At 39.7% G+C, this 24,366-nt stretch overlaps 1 protein-coding gene across 1 annotated transcript in view; it reads left to right on the top strand.

The window, feature by feature from the left end:
• Window positions 1-6,642: 6,642 nt before the first annotated feature.
• The window catches only part of MARCHF11 (membrane associated ring-CH-type finger 11), a gene marked incomplete at both ends in the record, with an annotated part of 30,019 nt that continues 12,295 nt past the window's right edge, over window positions 6,643-24,366 (top strand). The window contains 2 exons of the mRNA XM_082755371.1: window positions 6,643-6,927; window positions 7,497-7,652. Of these exons, the coding sequence (XP_082611497.1) occupies window positions 6,643-6,927; window positions 7,497-7,652 (441 nt within the window). The remainder of the gene's footprint in view (window positions 6,928-7,496; window positions 7,653-24,366) is intronic.

Below are 24,366 nucleotides of genomic sequence, written 5' to 3'. Positions count from 1 at the left end.
CTTTGCGTTTGTAAAATTTCCAGACCTGCATTACCACCATCATGCATCAGGCACCTTCATGATTCCATTTTCTGTCCTTGCCCTGTCCTACCTTTCTTGCAAAGTATCACAGTGCCATAAATAAAGAATTCTTCCTCAAAATTATCCTTTATTTCTGTGCATAAACCCCTGCTCAACACTCACTTCCAGGACTGATCACTGATGCACACGAAATCCTACATTTCTTTTCCAATAGATTTCAGGCCACAGACCTTGATTAAAGACTTGGCACCTTCCACCAAAAATAACCATTCCCTTTCTCTTTCCATACCAGATGATATGCCCCTTTATTACCTCACATTTTTTGCAAGTGTCTTCAGAGGAAGAAAACAAAGAATAAATAAATAAATAAATAAATAAAACAGATTTATCTAACATCTCATTTCGATAGGGTAGTCATCTGGCAAGACTGTGGGATCAGCAGGAGCGGAGTGTTTACTGTTTCCACTTTAAGAAGCATAAAAGATGTCATTTCTTCTGGTTTATGTAACTGCCTGAACCAAGATAAATTAGCTGGCAAGTGCAGTGGATTTTATAAGGACTAGAAGACCCTCTTCAGTGATGTAACACCTTCCTAATCTAATCCAGCATGGCCCGTGTTGACTGCTGTATATTTTCTTACAAATTTATCACAAGAAGCAGAATTTTGTCTCCTGATACATACAGACAATTTCATGAAATAGTCCTTTTTTATTATTTTTGAGAGGGCTGGTGGGTGGCATGATAGAGAGTACAAAAGATTATTTCTCAGTAAACCACACTCAACCTGAAACCTTGAAATTACAAATTCTGTCTCCAGTTCTTCTACCAGCTGACATTAATGTCTTGGCACCCCTAGGAGGCAAAGTTCCGTATCTCCGGGAACTAGTCTCTTTTTTCAGCAGATATGTAGCAGATAACTGACAACTTCCGCAGGTCACTTTCAGTAGAGATGAGAAACTCTCAGTGTGGCAGAGGCAAACCTGGCAGTCTGCATTTTTGCCATGCAGTTTCTGAGAAAACACTTACCAGATTGGGTAATCCTGCAAGCTGCACTGACTCATCATAGCTAGGACACCTTCTGTGACTCAGACCACACAGAAAGGTTTACAACCGCTTTACATCACGGGGAGAAGGCCTGGTCTTTAGTCCAAATTGCAGGGGCTTGTATTTTTTCTTCCAGAATGAGTCTGAGCCCTGAGAGATGAAGCAGTCAAGAACTGCCTATGGTATGTGGAACAACCAGACCAATGCTTCCTTGGCCAGGAATGAGCACCTCAAATCTGGATGCATGTCCTTTTTCTTCTGCTACAAATATAACAAAAAGATTTCAGCAAAGTAAGTACGTAGCTGCCTCCTGGGGTTTGTATTGTGAAGAATTATCTCTGTGCTTACTAAGTGAGTATCTGATGTCAGTTCTGACACCATGATGTGTGTCTTGCTCCACCTTGCCCCTCACAAACTTGCTGTTGTGTTTCCTTCTTGCCTAGGGCAAGTTCTGTCTCCTGCCTTCTGTGAACTGAGGTGCCCACCACTTCGGGTCCCAGATCATGGTGGTGTCCCAGAAGGAGGTTCAGTGGCAGAAGCCAAATTTCACTGCCTTACTACAAGTGTTGGACAGTTTGCAGCTTTTTAAGTTACCAGACATACACCAGCAGTGTACAGAATGGACTAAAAACCAACATGTTAATTTTGGGAGCTGAGACATTATTTTTGTTGTCTCCACTGCTTTTCAAGAGTCGAGGTTGCCTGTACTACATATTACAGACATTCTGATGCTTATAGACAAGCAAATCCAAGGAAAATGCTTACACACACACACACACAAGTTTATTTTTCTTTTACTTGTAAACAGATAAAAAGTGACCTGTACAGCTGATATAAAAATAAATTCACTTTGGCCTCGCTTTTGTTCATATGACACGTAATGGAAAAGCTAATTGACATTCTGTCATTTCTGCTTCAATAAACTGAACTCAGTGATGCCGTCCTCTAGAATCCATGAATCTATGACAGCTGATCATTTCCAAAATAAACCAAGGATCTAATTTTATTTCTAAACAATGATTACCTCATTCTGGAAGCCATGTTAAGCCTTCTGTCTTGACAAATGATACAAAAACATTTAAAAAATAAAATAAAGATTAAAAGCAACAACAACAACTTCCAAACAGTTAGCGATCAAAAAGGAAACTGTATTTCACAGGAAACTGTATTTCATGATGGAAAAAAACTAATCATAAATGCTACCAAATGTTTTAAAAATAAATTAGTGGCTCTGAAGAAAAACAGCATGCTGGCAAATAAGGCAGGAATTCAATAAATAAAACATAGTAATTATGTATGGTATAAGACTACTCCAAGAGGAAAAGTTACACCAAAATAAAACATTGAAACTTTGGTATCATCAGCCACACCATAAAAACAATTAGTAGATGAGTGTCCTCAGAAGGCGGGGAGCTCTGAGTCAGGTGGGGGCCGAAGGGCAGAGGTTCAGCTCGAGAGCAGCTCCCACAGCCGGGGCTGGTCCTGCTGTGGCTCCCCCATGGTGAGACCTGCAGGTGCCCTGTCCTCAGCCACCAAAGAAGAAAGGGGACAGCCCGCAGTTCCCTGAGCCACAGGAGCCAGCCCTCCCACAGCAGGGATGTGCTCAGGGCCCTGACGCCAACGGGAAATTCCTGTGGAAGTTTGAGGAAGCAGCATGAGTATTTGCTCCACCTGGAAGCTTTGGTATTTGGAGATCTATCCATGTGGAGCAATGCTGGGTTGGACAGGAACCTGAGTACATGGTTCCAAAAAAGCAAGAGAGCAATGTAAAAACAAAGATTTTCATGAGACAATAGGTTTCTGTACACATGAGATTTTAATTGCTTGACAGAACCAGTAGAAGCTTCAACTGTGGGAAGAGCGTGTGTTCATAACAAAAATCAGTCACATTCAGTGAACAATCAAATAATACACAGTCACTAGCATTGCTATTAACCATCTGCACAGATATTTTAGTGTTGTAAAGCGGAACATGGAAGTTTAACAGATGGGAATATTACTCAGAAGCACATTATATCTTGATTGAAACATGTAAAGCACATTTCAAATTAAACTGAAGCATTTGCTTACAGTCAGAATGCTTCATTTTTGTTACAGGTGATGTCCAACACCTGTGGAGAACTTTACTCTGAAACAGTGTTATTTAGTAAATGGTATTGTAATGGTTCTGCATTAGTATTTAAATAGATTTAATTTCCTATCTTGTCGGTATTTTGTTTCACATCTAATATACCGGCAATTGCTCTCTTTACTCCTTTGTTAATATTTCAAAACTATATTGTATTGTTTCCTTTAGAGATGCAGGAAGTAGCAAAATGGAACAAACCCATAAAAGAGCTGTTCTGTTACTGTATTTACAGTACAGGCTGATGTATCAGGGATTTTTTGAGGAAAAGGAAAAACAGGAGTTGGTTTCTAATTGTGCAGTAGCACAGTGCTTCCTATATAATATCTTCAAGTAGTTTGTTACCTGTATCCATTATTCCTGTGCAACCAAGAGAGAGAAGAGACAACTTTCATTCCCTTGGGGACTGTATTTCTGCCTTTTCCATTGCCTGCTGAAAAAGCAATTAATTTCACTGTCCCCCGGTCTTATTGCTTCGCCGTTATTTTTAACCCTGTCATTGTTCCTTATTATTTGTATTGCTGTAACTCTTGGATGCTTCGGCCAAGATCAAGACTGTACAAACGCAGCCCGATTCTGCCAGTAAAATATCACAAGTTGTAATGGAAGAGGCGGGAACGAGCTCAGAGGGCACAGGCACTGCTTCGGTCATGTGCGCAGAACAGGACAGCAAGAGACCAAGGGCGACATGCCAACACGCAGGGATCTGGTGCCAGCGGAGGCGTCCTGCTGCCCCCACGAGAGGTGCCCAGCAGGCAGGGCATGCTGCGGGCTGCCAGCGGTGCCCACCTGAGGTCACTTGCTCCAGGCTGCTCAAGGAGTGTGTGGCAAAGCTGTGCTTGCACATAAACCCCGTGAGATGCAGTTCACTGTCTTAATCACAAATTAATTCTTCCTGTTTTCAGCTTCTTTTCCTCCTTCTCCCAACCACCTACACTACTGCTGTTATGGAGCTGAACACTCTTTTCTGCTTGAATTTTTCTTCTTTCTGTTTCAAGCGTTGTTTTTGGCTCTTGTCCCCATCTCTCACTCAGCAGAAGGCTGAATGTTACTTTGGTTGGAGGATGTGTTATATAATGTTCTTCACCCCTTCTGCTCTTTTGTTGGCACCTCCTCCCACCTCTGGCATGCTAAATAATGCTAATATACTCTGAAACATGGGGATCAATAGCCTCTGCAATTTTATTTTAGCTGGTGTAACAGTAGCTGTTGAAAGGCAGGCAAACAGGTGATGTATTACAGCTCACATCTATGAAATACCTACTCACCATCAACTCTCCAAATTAATTACATATATGTGAAAGAATTGTTCTTCCAATTCATATTGGATGTTTATCCTTTTACTTTAAGAGTCACTTTGCACACATATTTTGGGCAAGATTAAGTAGGAAAGATTGACCTTCTTAACACAGTGTATTATTCTCTATAGCCAGATCTTTCTTTCTTATTCTGGCATTAAGAAGTCATTCCATTTCTGCGCTGACATTTTTATCTTCTCTTTACATCCTTTTCAAAAGCTGTTTTATTTACTGAATTTGTCATGACACAAAGGGAAAAAAATGGTATAAAACACCGCATATAACAAATAGCAAGGGCATGCTATTTTTCTCTCATGCCAATGAGTAACTTTTTAGCATTCATTTCTCATTACCTTAATTTCCCTGTCTTTTCCTCCTGCTTCTCTTTTACTGAGCACTCTGGACTCATCTGTTTGTTCTGAGATTTCCTGTTTCTTCACTGTTTGTGATTGCCCCTTCTTTCTTCAGAATTAACCAATTTGTTTAACACTGTCTCCATCACCCTTTAGTTTCTCTGGCAACCTCCTCAGGTATGACTTGGCTGTGAGAAAATTAAATGTAGAAGTTCCTACCTCCACAGCATCCGCAGTTCATCAAAATGTCACCATCAATGCAATATTTTCCTTTTACGTCACCAGATCTGGACAAAGCCATGTTACTTACCTACTTAACAACCACCTTGGAACAAAAGCAACTTAAGGGCTGGGGTACCTTGCCCTAGCCCAAGCGAAATGGCCAGCGTTGGCTTAGCTAATACAGAGCCGTCAGAACAACCATTTTCATGAGGATAGGAATGAGTGGATGACAAGAAAAGCTATAATGATACCTGTTTTTTTTTTTTTTTTTTTTTTTTTTTTTTTTTCATAAAGGCAGCCTCTGCATATGTGTCTTTTTTTAGAGCAAAGCTGTAAACAGGTGTCTTGTTCTTTGGCATCCGTGTCAATCACATGGCCTCCGTCACAGACGCAGTCTGTAGGAGGACTGAGAGGGCTTTAGCTGTGGCCGGCCCCAGTCAGTTTGCATCCCATTCACCCGCAACACGCGACCGCATGGTCCCTGCAGACCGCATTTTGCCCAAGCTGGTCCCCAGCCGGGCCAGAAGGCCAGACCAGCAACTGGTGCATACGCAGCAAGCCTCTCCAGAAGGTCTGACCATCACCGAGCGAGGAGGAGTGCCATTCTGGCTCAGAGCACAGCTTCGGCCTCCTAATGAAACATCCACACCAAGAAACCTGCTGCTGGCAAAACCCTAGGGCTGCTCAGTAAATCCGGGGCAGCCAGCGAGGGCTGTGAGGCCCGGTGAGCTCTCCACCCGTGGAGCCCCGATGCGGCTGCAGGAGAGCACATGGCTCCACAATTGTCTTCGGCGGGGTTTTTCTTTCCCCACGCAGCCAGCTGCTGCTTTTCCCGACGAGCTGACACGCTCGTTCGCTGGTGTTAGGTTTGCTGTGGAAATTCACACATGCTTTCCCTCAGCAACCCCCCCCCCCACACACACACAGAGATGAAGTTGGAAGAATTTCTACCCAGCGTGGTTGTTGTTTCCCTCCCCCCCCCACCCCCCTTTTTCTTTTTTTTTTTTTTTTTTTATGAGATATTTGATCGCGACACTTTTAGCAGCTTTAATTTTGGAAACGAGGAGGTGATGTAATGAATTGGGGAAAGAATTAAGGAAAAAAAAAAAACAAAAAAAACAGGCAGCCAGGGAGGATGAGGCGCACCCCGCCGCCAACTGTTGAGCGCTCCCCAGCTCTGCCCAGCCCAGCCGCTGGCCACGGGCTCGTCCCGCGACACGAGGGCGACCGCGGCGGGCGGCCAGCTCGCCACAGGGCGGCGGGGAGAGCATGGGGGGGGGGGCGGCCATGAGGGGCTGGGGGGGCGGCTGGTGCTGAGGGCGGCGGGCGGGGGCGGCGCCGCGGCGGTTGCGGCGGTTGCGGCGGTTGGCTCGGCCCCCCCGGTAACGGTCTGCGGGCGCTGGGGGGCGGCGGTTGGCGGCGGTTGGCGGCGGCGGAGCGGCTCCTGCAGCCCCGCCGCCCCGCGCTGCCTTGCACGCCCGTGCACACTCACGCCCGCCCCTTGCACGCCCGCCCCCGCCGGCGCCAGGGGGTCACCTTGGCGGCCTCGCCGCTCTCCCTGCCTCCTCCTCTCGCCCCCATGAGCCGCCCGGCGGGCAGCGGCGCCCCCCGCCCCGCCGAGCCGCCCCGCGGGCACGGCGCCCCCCAGGAGCCGCCGCCCGCAGCCGGGGCCGGGGCCGGGGCCGGGGCTGGGGCTGGGAGCGGGGAGGCGAGCGGCGAGCCCCCGTCCGAGCCGGACAGCCCCGGCGGCGCCGAGGGCGACAAGCCCGAGACCCGCTCGGTGTGCAGCAGCGAGAGCGGCAGCGGCAGCCAGCCCGGCGGGGCCGGCCCCATCTGCAAGATCTGCTTCCAGGGCCCCGAGCAGGTGAGGCGTGAGGCGGCGGGCGGGCGGGCGGTCAGCACCAGGGACAGGGCTCGGCGCCGCCGCACCGCCCCGCGGGGCGAGGACGGAGCACGGGGGCCATCGGGGGAAGAGCCCGGCTGCCCGGTGCTGGGTGCTGTCGGGCTGTCAGGCTGGCTGCACGGCGTGAAGCCCCGCTGGAGGAGCGCAGCTCGCCGTGCCGACATGCACTGCTTTCCCAGTGAGCGCTGTGGCTGCTGGAGGAACGCCTCAGACCGCGCTCGCTGCCGTCTGAGGTGCCTGAAAGGGCTGCTGCTGCTCCTGGGTGCTGCGCGGTGATCTTCTGCTTTTCCTCACGTCCGTGCACATGCCTGCATAGAGAGTTACCTGGCTTTCTATCACTAGGAGCCCTTACATCTCTTCTGAGGCAGTTTAGTTTTTGAGCGTTATTATAGCCAAAAATACATGTTCAGTATTTCATGGATTGCAATCGATTCCAGTTTGCACTTACAGACCTGCAAATGTTTTGGTATTGAATATACATACACATAAAATATTTCTTAAAAATTAATGCTTTTGTGTTGCCTTTTCAGGGCGAGCTGTTAAATCCTTGCCGCTGCGATGGGTCGGTACGGTACACACATCAACTTTGCCTGTTAAAGTGGATAAGTGAAAGAGGGTCGTGGACCTGTGAACTCTGCTGCTACAGATACCATGTTATAGCAATTAAAATGAAGAAGCCTTGCCAGGTAATTCATTTGTTTGTTTGTTTTTAAGAATACACCTTTGCAGTATTTTTTTAAAAACACAAACTAGTACTAGCTTTTGTTTCTAAGCTTTTGGAAAATGCAGAGGAAAACCATATATACTTCACCAGTTCGCACCTGCATCCACTTGATTAAGGTTTTAAGAGCAGTTACATACTAAAACATGCAGTCATTTGATTCTGGTGTGTTCTAGCTTTTGTCTTGCCAGAGGAATAGTCTTCAGAGGTTGCTAAACCCTGTAATTAGATAAGTCATACTGAGACACTGCAGAAAAACTTGGATCTCCCTGCTTCTCTTTCTAAACCTTAAAAACGTTTTTATAGTTCAGTAAAGACTGAGTCAAAGGTTGATTTCATTCATTCTTCAGGCATGGGGTCCACAAATACAAAAGGAGGTGACTTTTCTGTCCTGGCTCAATCCAGAGTAGCAGAATGGTGTTTAATATTTGTCCACTGATGGTTGATTCAGAAGCTGAAATGTGCAGTAATGTTTTTCACAGCTCCCTTTTATCAGCATCACAGCATGCAGCTGGAAGTTACAATACAATAGTGATAGCATGTTCAGGGAGAGGGGATGAGATCTGTTAGGGAAACCTTAATAGCACTTTGCATATCAGAATTCTTTAGAGACTTAAAATTCCAACCTAGAAACTGTATTTCATACATCTGAGGAACACATTTAGTAAGATAATTGTAGCATTCTTTTGGTTTTGATCTTATGAGCTCAGAGACGATGAAACTCCGGAGAGCCAAAGCACTCGGATCATTTTTCTGCACCTGAGTTTGATAGGACATTAATAGAAAAGACATGCTTGGATGGCAACAGCAGTTGTGTGTCAATGATAAGCATTCCTTGGATGTAGGATAGCTGGAATTTGCTTATAGCTGTTCAGATTAGGTGCAAGTACTTTCAGAGCCAGTCGTGACTTCAAGTTTTTCCGTAATGAATCTGCAAAGGGAATTTTTGATGAGCTCTCCTGGATGGAACTTCTGGGTAGAGCCTCTATGAGTTAAAAAAGTTGTGGATTTATAAAAGCCTCCAGAAATTGAAGGTGGTAGACTCTGTTTCTACATAGACTTTATTGGGTAGCTTGGTGGCTCAGCATGAGATTCTGTTTGATCATTTTGGCTTTTTTTAGTCTTTTAAAAGTCTGTATTTCCTGTATATCCACGGCAGTTATATCATTTTCCTAGCAAGGGTTATATCATTATAAACTGTTTGCAGTGACAGTCCCTGACAATAATAGTTTAATGGCAAGGGCATGGCCGTTCCCTGCAAGCCAGCAACTAGTACAATTTGAGATGCCCAAAGGTAGCCAAAATATCTATAGAAGATGTCAGATGTGACACAACTTAGAAGAGACTCAGGAACTGCTGCTGGAGGCCAAGTGGGATACCACAGTACATCTGAAGCATCATTAGACACCTATCTGTGGACAACAGAATCATGCTCCAGTTTGAAGAACAACTATTCACATTCTGTGAAAAACAGAAAAAAAGGAGAAGGTTTCAGTGGGTGACAATGATGTTTGGCCAAGCTACGTGTGAAGTAGATGCAAACTGAAGAACCAAAAGATAATGCCATTGTCTTCATTACTTAGGCAGATTCTCTCTTTTTTTTTTTTTTTTTTTTTGAGCAGGGAGGGAAATAGATTAAGGTTTCTTCTTCGATAGCTTATAAAAATGCTTGTCTTATTCTTAACTCTATCTTTATTTTTTTATAGAAATTACCTTTTTAATTCTTGACAATACAGGATACAAAAAGATTTCATGGAGTAGCCTACTCAAATAACAAGTTATATTACATTCCTAGAATCAAATTACTGACACTCAAAAGGTTTCACATCTCTTTGGAGGGACACAGTAGTACCTTTCTCATATTCCCACACTTAATATTCCTCATGTAGTTAAAGAATATAAAAGGAGCCCTCAATATCGCAGTCATCTGTGTATTTGGTTAAGGGTCATCAGTCTTAATATGTCCTCACTTCACTCCCACATTAATGACTATAATAGTATGGGCCATATTTAACAGCTGCTCTAGTTCAAGCAGGTTCTGGTTTGGCCAGGTTCTGGATCATTTGCTTAACTACACAGAAGCCTTTTTTAAGGTAATTTTTTGAACAGGTTTTGTAAAAGGCTAAGGGTTAGACCGTTTCAATATAAAGGTACTTTACAACATCTTCATTGAAGCAGTGAATGCAGTTAAAAGTTCTGAAGCAAGCAAAACCTCCTGCATTACATTAGATAAAATACTTGGACAGGAGCTGTTCACTGTCTCTGCAGCTAGTAGTCTGTTTCAGTCCATATCCTCAGAATTGTCTCTACTAGTCTATTACAGCTTAGACCTGTGTAGGCAGTGTCAAGGAGATAAAAAGGTTGCTATCTACCAAAGTAACTTTTTCTCAACTAAATAATCCATGCAGATTTACACCAGCTCCCAAGGTTTCCTTTTACCTCAGCCATTTGTGGAATGTTACAATGCTTAGGGAGTTAAGAAACAGAATTTTCTACATGTTCTTCCAGAACATTGGAATAGATGTGAGTCTTCCATTTAGCATGTAACATCTTCCATGGTTTCTGCTGCTTTATGGCAGGGAAGATAATCCCAACGGGGGCCTCTTTGGAGGCAGTACATTGAAGGAATAAAATTTGCTATGGTAAGTGACTACTCCAGTACATTTTTCCAGATATTCCAGAGTTGCTTTGTACATTTCAGCAACTATTAGTTAAGTCAATTTTAAGAACCCAATCCTGGAAACATGTAGAATTTTAATAGAGAAATAAAACTTAAAACATAATTAAATTAACCAATGGGCTAACAACAGAAGATGAGCACACAAATAAATGGGTGACATTTGATATGATGTTTCACAGAGAAATGCAATTTGATCCATTTTTTTTCAGCATCCTTCTCAGGATTGTATTGAAGAGATAGATTTATCCTTGCACTAATTAATTAATGAAAACACATGTTCATGTTGCTGTACTTGCTTCTTACAGCAGAGCAGAATATGATCCAGTAATAGGCAAGGTTATGTTAAAAAATAAGTTAAAAAAAAAAAGAGTAATTAGAGGAGATGGAACAAATATTGTTTCGGGCAGGCAATTTTGGATATTTTGTTAGACAGCTTAAAAAGAAGGGAGAAACCTTAAATGTCTGCCTTGGACATTAAACCACTTAGAATTACATTTTAGATTAACAAACAGAAAGAAAGCACAAGCAGAAATATTGTTGGTGTTGTTTTGGTAAGTGTTATATTTTCTAAGGATTTCCTTCCTAAAGGAAATATAAACAGATTGCTTTATTTTTATTGGAGCTGTATAATTATTTAGCCGTTACTAAATTAGTTCACTAGATTTGCAGTTAAACGTGAATGCATATTGCAGAATGGTAATTCCCTTGTATGATTCAGAAATAATGTTTAAAAGTGGAACAGAGTCATGCAAAGGTTGAGATAATATACATTGGTGCTAAAAACATCATTTCTATAGAACTTTGTAATTAATGCATTTAGAGAATGGGCATTTTGTAGTCCATTACTGCAGTCTGTCATAAAATACTATTATGTGAGATGTTTAATATACCCTGCATTTGTATTCATGAACACATTATGTTCTGGTACTTTTGGTGAACTGGACTCACTGCAGAAGTGATACAGTAAATCTAATTTAATTTAAAGGTTAATTTAAAAGCTAATTGCATGGCAATTCAACATTTATTTATTTTTGAAAACAATAAAAAATATTTTAAAATGTAAATTCCTATTTGTTAGGTCTGATTTTTGAATATAGACACCTCCCACCAAAAAATGAAGGTGGTAGTTACTATTATTTAAGCAAGTATGTAGTTACTTGAACAGCAACATGACTCATGAGTTCTGTAGTTTTCAGTGGCCCAAATTGTGATTATTAACATTTGAGATATACAGCATAAAAATTCCTATGTTCAATAGTTCTCATGAATTACTTGTTCAGTTTTTCAAGTCTTGCTAATGTGAATTGTCCTCACTCATCTGAGGAGCATCAATTAGATGAAAGATTTTGTAGCAGATGTAAGTAGATTCATGTAGGTAGATGTGTGTGCTTTATATTAAAAAGCAAAAGTTACCAAGGTCTTCAGATACTTCAATGTGGAAGCCAGTGTCCAGAAAAAAATGTGTAATAAATAGAATAGATCTATAGTAAAAGTTACCTCTAATGACTCTGCTCAGCTGGATGAAAGCATTTGTTTTTCATAAGGTGTTAACTAAGAAAGGGAAAGGGAGAGGGCTCAAATCTCCAATTGTGCTTTTCAAACTACACTATGTTCTAACAATAATCTGCTAATATTGCTGCTATTACACTGCCTCTAACGAAGATCCAGAAGGATACACCATGATATTCACTATGTCAGCACACGCGAAGAACAAAAAGGATAGTCCCAATCTGGGGCCAGTTAACTTAAAGAAGTTAAAATAACAGATAAATCTGTGGGATATATAAAACTTTTCTAATAAGCAGTAGTCCCTCTATAGTAATGATTTTTAAATATTGTTGTGGTTTTGGCATCTCAAATAGGATGAGTCTTTAGATGCTGCTTGAAAAGAAAATAATGAGGCACCTTTTGAATGTGAAGGTAGTATGGAAGGACTCTTAGAAAAAAAAATACATGGATGGGATAGTATCATGAACTGAACAGAAATGGTATTCAATGTCTGAGTAGTCAGATGAGTAGCAGATGAGAAGATAATTAATATGTCAGTAGGTTAAAAATTAAATCTATTTGTTTGATGTGATGGGGAAGAGAGGAACCAAGACAGCAGTGATAGAAGGGCATTAATATGTTCAAAGTAGTGGACTAAAAAACTCATATTTAAAGCAGTCTCATAGTTGCTGAGAAAATTACATCTGTCAAGAGCTTAAAAGCCATATTACAGCAATTGAGACCTAAGATGAAAACGATAATGAGAAACTAAATTTTTATATATGGATAGTCTTAGATACATCATATAGAAAGCACCTGCAAGTTTTAGAAATATTGTGAACAGAAAGATCCAGATATTTAAAGTTAAGATAATACTTGGGTTGCAGAACAGATTCACAGGTTGGAGAACTAATAATCCATTGTGCTCAAGAAAGGCTGGAACATGAAAATCTTGAGATATTCATGAAGTTTAATATATAGGAAGAGCCATACAAAAAGTGGTAGAAACAGGTGATTATTTTAGTTTTGGCAGGGAAGAGAGGTCTGAAACAGAGAAGATTTGTCATTCATGGACATAGACATAGTAGTTGTACTTCTCACACTCTTCTTTTCCTAAGCATTTACTTTTAACCACTTCTAGGGAGAAGTTACTAGACTAAGTAGACCTTTTCATTTTTTATCCTCTGAGCAGTTTCAGTGATGTGTGCTGGGTGGAAGCTGCTGATTATCAATACCATTAATACCAGATCTGAAAGTCAAATAATGACAAACAACATGTGAGTAAATGGACTGATTCTATTACATCAATACCACAGTAAGAAGGGGTAGGGTAAGAATAAAGGTTGGGTAGGCTGCGTAAGAATAAATCACAGAATCACAGAATCACAGAATCACAGAATTGTCTAGGTTGGAAGAGACCCCAAGATCATCGAGTCCAGCCTCTGACCTAACACTAACAAGTCCTCCACTAAACCATATCGCTAAGTTCAACATCTAAACATCTTTTAAAGACCTCCACGGATGGTGACTCCACCACTATCCTGGGCAGCCCGTTCCAATGCCTCACAACCCTCTCAGTAAAGATGTTCTTCCTAATATCCAACCTAAAACACTCCTGGCGCAACTTTAGCCCGTTCCCCCTCATCCTGTCACCAGGCACATGGGAGAATAGACCAATCTCCACCCAGAATTAATAACAAAATACTGGATATAGGCCTAGGAGAAAAGCTAATCATCAAAGCAGTGAATGGCTGTTTGTTGACTATGAACACTGAATCATGTTTGTAAGTCCAATGAACAGAAACGATGCTCACCTAAGAGGTCAGAGTGGCCATCTGCATGGGATCTGAAGCCATCAGTAAGGACATGAGAAATGATAAAAAGAGACAAGAACTGAAAATGGAAGAAGAGGTTGAAAAGGGTTAAGTGAATAGAAGACAGAAGTTTGGAATAGGGGAAGGAGGTTGATTTAGTTCTAGAGAGTCCTATGAGAGAGCTGAGAATGAAGAAGAGGGCAGATTTAGGTCAGAACTGCCAAAAAATGCAAAATCAAATATTTGAAACCTATGATTCGTCTCAGAAACTTGCATATTCCTAGTCTAGAAAGGATTTAAAGTTTTGTGGTGCAAAAATATGCTTTCTTGCTGGTTGGAATGGCTGAAGATTGAAGTGTTGATCCAGAAGGTGTAATTAATATTTGGGATTTTGCTAGAATGGTTGTAGTGTAACCAGCAAACTCCTGAGATCAGCTTTCCTGATCCTCTGTGTGCTCATGCTTTGCTAGATGGAACATTTGGTCATAGTTGGCATCTTAGCTGATAGAACTCAGGACATCTGTCATTCTTCTTGGAGCACCAGCTACGGCATGCAGGGAGCTAGACAACCACTCTGGTGCTTACATCTGTCTATTTAAGATAGGGGATTGGCAGTAAAAAAATAGATTAGGCAAGGAAGTGTTGATTATAGCATAGAGAACAATTTTGTACTAACGTGGATAGTGAATCAAGGCTTACCAAATCTAGTTCACTTAGCCAGTTCCGTTGTTATTCTGAAGTCCACATTATAGCAATCAAGTACCTACACAAAATAAATAAGACATTTTTAAAAAACAGAATTGCATCCAAACTGTGGGGGTGTGTTCCCCTTCTATGTTACTCTTGTATTTTCAATAGCTTATTAAAAAAGGAATTGTTTTCTTGTTTTATTTTGTGAAATGTGTGAATTGTGCTCAGGGCAGCTTGAATGCTTGCATGGTGTGAAACAGCAGTTAGCACAATGTAAACTGCAAACTGTACTTGAAAATAAAGTTCTAATTACAAGTGTCATCTTGATCTAGTGGTAATATATATATGTATGGTGTATTAAATAGTGAGTTAACTACTTCTAGGGAGAATAGTGGATTCCTTTGATACTGCAGTTTTCATGGGGCAGAATGCCTAGCATGAGACATGGTGCTAGGTAGTCCTTCAGAGGAGGTGTCTTGACTAAAAGTTACTACGGCAATTATAAGCATAAATTACATCTTTTCAACAGATTTAATTAGAAAAATATTTCCAAATGTTAGGGGCAGTGTGAATGGGATCTGCTTACCTCCATATAAATAGCTACTGCCATTTTAGGTGATTAGGATAGCTACGTAAACAATGTAAGACTTAAGATATGGTGTGGGACCTGTGTTCAGGAATCTTTGAATAACTGTTTTGTGCCTTTTTTTTTTTTTTTTTTTTGCCTATTTGATAGAATTCCCAAATAGCTTGATATTCTAGCCCAAAACTGATGAAATTTATTTAGTGATGAAAGTTTTCTAAGTTTTTCAAAAACAATTTTTTGTCTTTTCTCTCATGTCCGAAATCCTGATCATTTGAGTCTTTAATTCCCATCAACAGGCATTAGTGAAAAAATGTTACAACCAATTCCTGATTGATTGTTTCAGCAGGCTTTTTCTATTTCTTTATGTGGAAACCTGTTAATAAATTACAGTGTACTTCTTTTATACCTCTTGCCTGTGATACCTTAGTTCATGCTTATTTAGTAGTGTAAGTAGCCTGTCTTGGGTAGAACCTGTCAAGACCTCCCCTGGGTTCTTTACAAGGTTTGCTGTGTCAACTGTGAAATGCTACTGTAGTTCTTTTCCACAACAGAAATTTGCTGGAGGAAGTTGGCTTTGTTGACTTTGTTTCGAAACTTCCTTATACTGCTTCTCATTTTTGAATGTTTGTCAGTTGTGCTGAAGTCTTCAATGCTGTCACTTTTGTTTACACTTCAATGAAGCCAGTAGAGAATGAGTCTTACAGTTTTAGCCACATGCTGTTTTTGTTCCCCTTACTAGTTTTTCTTTTTATTTTTTCTATGTTTTTACATATTTTTCTGGCAGTGTCTTCCCTCCAGGGCACTATTAAACTTTGCCATTTCTGTGACAAGTGTATTCTGAGTACAAGAGTACACTGTACTGATACTCACACAAACTATATTATTGGAAGAAGGCCATATACTGAGCTAAGGGCTCATTTTTCTGATCTTTTATGCTGAAAGCAATTTCTCAGTAGTTTCAGACAGTCGTGAACCTTGCCATCAAGATGGTATCACTTGCTGGCTTCATGTGTTTGTAGCTACTCTGCTAACACTGGAAGAAGAGACTTCAAACACTACAAGAATATTGAAAAAAGCAAGATGATGAGAGGACTGGAGCACCTGTCGTATGAGGATAGGCTGAGAGAACTGGGCCTGTTTAGCCTGGAAAAGAGAAGACTGAGGGGAGACCTCATCAAAGTGTATAAATATCTAAGGATGGAGCCAGTCTCTTTTCAGTTGTGCCCAGCGAGAGGACGAGAGACAACGGGCACAAATTGAAGCGTTCTGGTTCTGGCTCAATATGAGGGGGCACTTTACTGTGAGGGTGACAGAGCACTGGCACAGTTTGCCCAGAGAGGCTGTGGAGTCTCCTTCTCTGGAGATATTCAAAACCCACCTGGATGCCATCCTGCACAGTGTGCTCTCGGTGATCCTGCTTGGCAGGGGGGTTGGAGTAGATGATCTTCAGAGGTACCTTCCAACCTTGGCCATTCTGTGATTCTGTGAAGATCCATAAAATTGGCATCCAGAAAACTGTATCCTGAGAAAATGAGAGCATACTTCAGTATGCTTTCTCTTCTTTGATGCTAAGGAAACTCCTGCTGCTCACCAAGGAAGAACAGACAGGGACAATCTACTTCTTAATGGGACACTTTATATATCTCTAATGACTATTATCTGAGCAGTCTGAAATTTACAGTCTGCTATACCTAGTGGTTACTCCCTGAACATTGTGTTCCTCCATGGATGACAAGATTAAGCACCTCAATTTCAGGGCTGCTGTTTCATAGGAGGAAAGCAGTCTGACATATTTTACTTGGAGGAATCAGCATAACATAGTTGCTCTCCGGCTCCTGTCAGAGTAACATGAATAGAATATTGGAGTCTTAAAACATGCAGCCTTTTCCTGCACTTGCAACACTGTCTTCCACATAACCTCTTCTTTAGTGGCCTCAAGAATCATTGGAAGCTCCAATCATTTAACATCACTTTCCAAAAAGGACACTTTGCCTATATTAAAATGTACAATGATGACTTATAATCATCATTAAAATAATAATTTAAAATCATCTTAATATTCCCATGAGATTTAATAAAGAGGGTCACTTTCTCTTCAAACAGCATTTACAGAATATTACGATCATCTCATTGCTTTCTGAAAGTTTGTATCAAATAGTAATTTGATTAAGTACTGTCTGCTTTTTGTCGAACTCAAGGGGAAGGTCTTCATGTCATCCACTGCTTCGTATAAGGAGAGGGACCATCAAATGCTTCTTAGGGATTTCAAATTGTCTACTTCAGTCTTTATTTTCTATGGCTTGGAATAAAAGATTTAGAAATATGTAGAATAGTTGATGATTGTCAGGGAATACATGTACTTCAGAGTTTTTACATCAGTAAGAGTTGATACGATTACCAGGTATTTGAATGTGTTTTAAAATTGTAGATTCCCTGGGACGAGTTTATGGCTGTGGGGGCTTCAGAAGCTCATCTACCTACCGGGCCTTCCATTCATACTTTTGTAGATCTCACTGATATGATTGCTGTAAACCTAGCCACAGCAATTAGGACCTACAGGATCTAAGAACTTCAGTCTTCTAGACCAGATTATTTCAGAATAGATGCAATCTGTATTTCAGTTACTTGCAGATGTTTTGGTGTTTACTTGACACAAGGGAATCTTTGTCTTCATTGCACAGCTCTCATGAATTAGCTCCTCATAATAATCTGCAAGAGATTCCTCTTGTCTTTTTTTTTTTTTTGGGGGGGGGGGGGGTTCAGAGGTACAAAAATCAAGTCCGCTTACTTAAAAATCACCTAGCATTTCCATGGTGCTATGTGTCTGACCTTGAATTAACATATCTGAAGTATGAATATTGTCTTCGTCCCAGTGTCACTGTCTCCCACTTTTTCATCCTGCCCTAAAATAACTTTGCTAATGAATTGGCCAGGTTAAGTACTTAGCCATTGTTGCCTCTTACATGTGAATCCCTTGGTTATGACACTGAATTTGTCACTCCACTGTTTCTCTACTCCCCTCAGTCACTATGCTGACTACCCCTTTTCCAGGATTCTGACAGAAGTAGGGAAGATTCTTGGGACAGAAATCTCCTTCAATGGGACTTAAATTGTCTTTTTTTCTTCTGGTAATCACATGCCTAATTCTCTTTTGGGGAAGAGGATTTTGTAGATTTTGTTTTATGATATGAAAAGGAAAATTAGTTTAGAAAGTTAAATAACTTCCTTTACAAGCTCAAATTCATGTGGGGATTTGCATTGTTCCAAGGGGGCGATTAATTTGCATCTCTTGTATTTATTTTCATTAGTCAAGAAAAACACTTTCGGAAAAATTCTATATGTGCTGATACGCCATGATCCTACTGCTTGATCTGTCTGCAGCACTCATAATCTCTGCAGAGTGATAAGAGATCCCAAGTAGCATCTGCTTAGCTGCCTGCTGGAGAATTCTGCATCTGGACTCAGTTAGCATCTTGACTGAGAGACTGAGCTGCTTCCCTTTGTTTGGCCATGAGTAGGCATTCAAAACTGACATTCTAAAAGCTGTTCTGGTGGAAACTGGAAGGTTTGTTTTCATGGTCACACATGGACACACAAAAAAGTCAATCTTCTTCTTACAGTGTTAGGGCTACACAACCATCCCTAGTCTACCTAGTGGAGAAACTAGAAAGATTAATTCCTTCTTCCAGTCTCTTTTCTCCCTTAAAATCCTCTATGAGTTAAGGCCAGTATGGCAGAAACAGTCCTTTTCACTACATTGCAGAAGCTGTCTGGTGCCAGTGTCAGAATACTGGCCATTTTCTTTATTTTTTCATACAGGTTCTTGGGATGTTAGGCCATAGTCAATATTCTCTACTTCAGAGTTGTTCTTATCAGAGTAGCAGTAGCTGAAAGAGACCTAAGTAGTTCTTACTATCTTCATGATTTAGTTGTCTGAACCTGTGAATGCCTTTTTCATTTAGGTTTTATGGTTTTCTGTTACTCTCACCCATGCCATAAAATAAATTCCACTAATGTTCCTGACTAAGGAAATGCCAGATTTCCATCTGACATGCTTTCTTCATCAGTGCTTGTAGGGATGAGTTGCTTACCAGCTTTGGATATCAAGGGTCATTTGAAGATTTTTCTTGTCTTGTTCCTATACATTCCAGAGAAATAAAACAGAGTACCATCCTATGTAGATAGATTTACCAAGTGAACAACAAGTTGTCTCAGGACTTCCTGTAGGATCATTAGGGTGTTTTTCCAAGAGCACCCTAAACTATTGTCATCAGCACTCAGATCCTACTGTTGATATTTTTAAGAAAACTGGAAAGAGTGCTGGCTGTAAGACAGAGCAATTTGACAGTTGCTGATGTGAAAAGAAGACCAACACCTCCGTCACATGTCATTATTGAATTTAAAGAAGGGACCATGGTCTAGAAAATATAATAATTTGAACAATAATTTGCAGAACAGTAAGTAGTCCTTTGATATATATATATTTTTAAGTACAGCATGTGCTTACAGCATGTGCTTATCTTTCTTTTTTTAGGTGCTTCTTGATTTCAGAGAAACCAAGGGTATTTTTATGTCTGTATTTGTACTGGAAGAGATGTAACATGGGCTATGTATGAGTCATATAAGCACCATTAAGCCAAGAACAATTTATAGTTTAAGGACTTCCAAGCACAACAATATGAATGGATATTACAGTTTTTGATAATATAACAACTGTTTCTTGTAGTGCTATGAGTGCTGATGCATAGTATTATGTCAGAAAGCTATGTATTTTCAGTGGCTATCCCAAAATATTAGAAAAAAATTGTTTACAAATTCAAACAGCAGCATCTACTAGCTTGTAGCAATGATTATGTAGCAATATTTGTAAAAGCTTACTAAGGCAATTGCTTTTTAAAATTTTGCTGTTTATTAAATTCTTATATTGAATATGTTAAAATTTAACATATTAATATTAATAAATGTACCAAGCATACATTATATTAGTATGTATAATCATAAATGTATTGTGTATCCTTTTATATTAAGTTTTAATTATTACACATTTTACATAATATATAAACCAAAAAGCATCATACTAAACAAGTTAATTCTTCCATTAGGCCAAATTTTCAAGCAGTATGCTGTTTACCATATTAATTTGCACAGTCTAAATTTTATAATTATGACTAAATTGTCTTCAAATGAAGATTTATTGCTAATGTAATTGATTATAGAATCAATCTAATTGACTTGCTAACCTAGTAGATTGCATTCTAATTGAGTTTTAGAGTGGGTTTTAACAGATTTTGTTCAAGCCAGAATCCAGGATTGTCTTCTCCATGATTACATGCTAGCTGATAATACCTTGGTATTTTTATCATCCTGCCTTTTAGCCCTCACCCAAGATACACGTATCTTACTTGGGGATTAGGCAAGGCAACAACCTTACCTTTGAACTAAATATATGTTCCTTTCATCTTGCCCTCAAAATCTGAAGTTTCCTTGTTTTATATCTCACAAGGAAGCACTTGAAAACCGGATTGTGTCTTCCCTTAAGCTGCATCTCCCAGGTTTTCTGAGGTCAAGTGAAAATTCTCATCCTATTCTGTGAATCAGTTTTGGTTAGGACCAAAAGGCCTGAGGCCAATAGTTGTACTCAGATGTTTTCTTGTGAGGTACCCTTCACTACTGAAACACATCATTGCCATATAGCAATAGGAAGAAGACTGGACAATAAAGGTACTTCAAATCCTGTGTGTAATTGATGGTAAGAAGTTGCTTTGTGCCAGAAATATTGTGAGGGGCCTGATTCTCAGCTGCACATGATGTTTCTGTAGTGTGCAAAGGAATCCAGTGACAATAGATGAGGATGATATGGATTGATATTGATACGGATTCAGTCAGATTAGAAGCACATAGTAGAAAGCAGTAAAATGCTGTGTACTTTAAACAAAACAACTTCTTAAACATGCTTTTCCAATTGGTTTTGTTTGTACCCCTAGGTTTTTTGGCTTCATCATCTAATCATCATTGTGTGTTCGGCCTAGATTGGAAAAATACATTAATGCTTAGCATTTTTAACTCTTTTATAGTATGGTGCCATAGAAAAATCCTCTTTCAGTCTTCTTCCAGTAAACTCAAAATTCTGAACTCTGAATTTCTCATTATATAGCATTTCTTACACCTTCACATCATTTGCATGGTTCTTTTTCAGGAAAAACCTTTCTATGGCCTCCTTTTCAGTATCCAGAACCACTGAGGTAGACCAGTGTCTGAGAAAAGTAATGATGCTTTATGTGGTACTAAATTCATGTTCCTACTCATCCCTATAGAGGTGATGTGAATATAGGAATCAGTTTCATCTGCTCTCTCCTTGTTTCAGTATACATCTATGTGTCCAGTATGTGAACAGAAAATGTTCCCGTAAATGACATTGAAGAATTGTACTATTGCATATTCTGAATACCATGCAAATATCATTTATTAAGATTCCACTTCTAAAGAGGTGGAAGTTTAAAACTTGCTTTAGCTCAGGAGAAAAATAGGTTTGAATCAAGGCCTACCTAAAGGGAATGCACCGGCCATTAGGGTGTAGAATATTCTCACATAAACCCCTTATCTTGCATCTTGTATAGGTTGTAAAAATGATTTAATTATTTATTGTGTTGAAAAGACAGAGAAAGAGTAATTAACAGTTTTGGAATATCCAGTTAGTAGATGAAATGTGAGTTTCAGTAAATGGGCTTAATACTTAAGATAGACTAGAAGACATCAAAAATGGTCAAGAGCAGATGATCCCTCTATACACTGACAAGTGGTCAGGGTGTTTTGTGAGAGGGGCTTGTTCTGTCCCTCCATGCTGAGCAATTTTTTACACACCTTTAGAGTTGTATGATATTATCCACATGGTCAGCATATTTTTTCCTGTTAAAAGTATTCAGTAGTTTTAGCTCAACAGGTTTAGAGAGAAGGAAAATGCATCTCCAGAACCCTTTTTGATATTTTCTTTTTGTGTCCATGGAGAAACAGATTTCCAGAATATCTGGGCTTCTGGACACTCAGAAATCTGAGATGCATCCAGTGGAAAGGCAGATGTTCTACTCAATCTGGTATATGCAATAAGCCAACATTTCTAGGAGCTATCAGCTTCTAGGGACTACCAGCTAAATTGCATGTGTGCTGCATGGATGGACTGTACCTCCACAGTGAACGCTATGCTTTCAGAATGTCCCAAGTACAGTAATGGTATAGCCTTCCAAGCAGACTGAGAAGTTACAGGCCAAATTATCTGTATTCACAATCTTTCTGATACACAAAAAGAATGGAAATTATGGAAATTAATGGAAAATTATGACTGGAAGCACTTTGTCTTAATGGAAATTAATTAAAATTAAATTTCTGTCTTAAATCTTTTTTAAGATTTTTAAAATCTTTTTTTTGGTCTTAAGTCTTTTTTAAATTAAATCTTCGTCTTAATGGAAATTAATGGAAATTATGACTGGAAGCACCTTGCCTTAATAATTTATCAAAAGTTGGTACCATTAAAGGTGAACAGCAATTTTTGTGGCATCAGTTATTTTTAAAAAGGACATAAAAATAGAAGCCTATGGCCAAAAATGGCATTTCAAATGTTTGCATGTATGTGCCTATGCATTTTCTATCCAGGTTGGTCAATAGCTTGACAATATCTCTGCATATTAAATCACACAGATGGTGTTCCGTACATACTGCAAAACACATTAGAAAAATTAATTGTCTGATTTTCTAGACTACTAGCAGGAACAGGCACTCTAAAAATGGTTTACTGGGCCTAAATCATTGAGTACTCTTGCTTAAGTTTTATTCATAAACAGATTGAAAATCCTGTTATGCATTATGAATGACTGTTTAAGAACTTGTTCCTGTCAAAGCTATCAGATTCTAGCAGCCAGAGCAAGTAGACCAATTTATAATGACTTTTTGAAGTCATATAATTGATACATCTTTGGGCAAACCATACTATGTTATAATAGGTCACCATCAGGTTTGTTCACTGCCAGCTATTTTTAATAAATTTTATATTAAATGCACCTTCAAGACTGACTAGAGGGAATGAGAGTCTACTGTGAGCAGATTCCATAATAAAATGCGTTTGTAATCCCCTTAATTTTTTCAATTTAAGCATTTTTTTTGGATTACAGACTGAGGCAGTTGAAGCATGTGCACATTTTCTATTGTTACCTTTGCTACTATGATTGCAACGGTGTAGCATTATCTGGAAGAGTAGATAGAGTAGATAGCTGGTAGCAACCACGTCAAACTGACACATCCAAATCCAGTAGAGATTATGAGAATCTTCAGAGTCTTAAGAAAAAAAAAAAAAAAAAAAAAAAAAGGAATGTGTCAGACCAGACCAGTTCCTCTGGTTTACTTCTATATTTTATTTAGCATTACACCAACATGACAAGGTTGATCATGAACAAGTGTTCACATGTATGCTACGTCTTACTATGTTTTTAAAGGACATACATTTTTATAATGACTTTTTATTTGTTCTGGACTTAGAACCTTAGTAGTCACATTGATTTCTGGATTGATATGGATTTAAAGAAAGTGTATGTGGCCTGTTGCTTATGCCTGTTACATGCTTGAAAAACTGAGCACTAACTGAGTCACAAATTTAAAAAGTAGTAAAGGCATACATTTGTAAATGATAGTGCTACCCCTAAGAAATATGGGATAATCCTTATCTGTCTTCATAGGATGACAGAATAGTTTGGGTTGGAAGGATCCTTAAAGATTATGATGTTCCAGCTCCCCTGCCATGAGCATCAACACCTTCCACGAGATCATGGAGCTCAAGGCCCCATTCAGCCTGGCCTTGAACACTTCCAGGGGTGTCTTATGTCTCATCATCTGCTGCTGGTCTTCCTGAGTTGGTACTACAAAATCAGTAGGAGAGCTAATCTCTGTCATCTAATGTGGGGAGTGATAAACAATTTTCATATGTTCTTTATTAAAGTTGTAAGAAAACCTGTAGTTTCACTGCAGACATTTTTCCTATAAAGTATTCTAAGTGCAATTTCATTCTTAATCAATGCTTTTAAGATCACATTGCTGCCACATATTTTATAATAACAAGGCATCATTAAAAAAAATGTTAATATGATTTATCACAAAGATGACAAATCTTTGAATATTATATCCTTCTTTATGTTAGTAAGGAGCATATATAACATATATATGCAAGAAGCATATATGCATATGATGCATATAACTGTATTACTTCATTTTTTAATAATTAGCCTTTCAAAGCAGTATGTTTCTTTCAACTTCTGGAAGTCTCTACCTAAAAAATAAGAAATTATGCAGTAATTCTCCTTGACAGAGCACACACTTAGAAGAAAAGGGGAAAAAAGGTTTAGGGGGTCAGAAACAAAACTGTGGGGTGCCATTAGTG

Source organism: Aythya marila (assembly GCF_965140915.1).
Source record: "Aythya marila genome assembly, chromosome: 2".
NCBI lineage: Eukaryota > Metazoa > Chordata > Aves > Anseriformes > Anatidae > Aythya > Aythya marila.
Note: the sequence above shows the minus strand (reverse complement) of the source record. Positions and strands in the feature narration are given on the sequence as shown.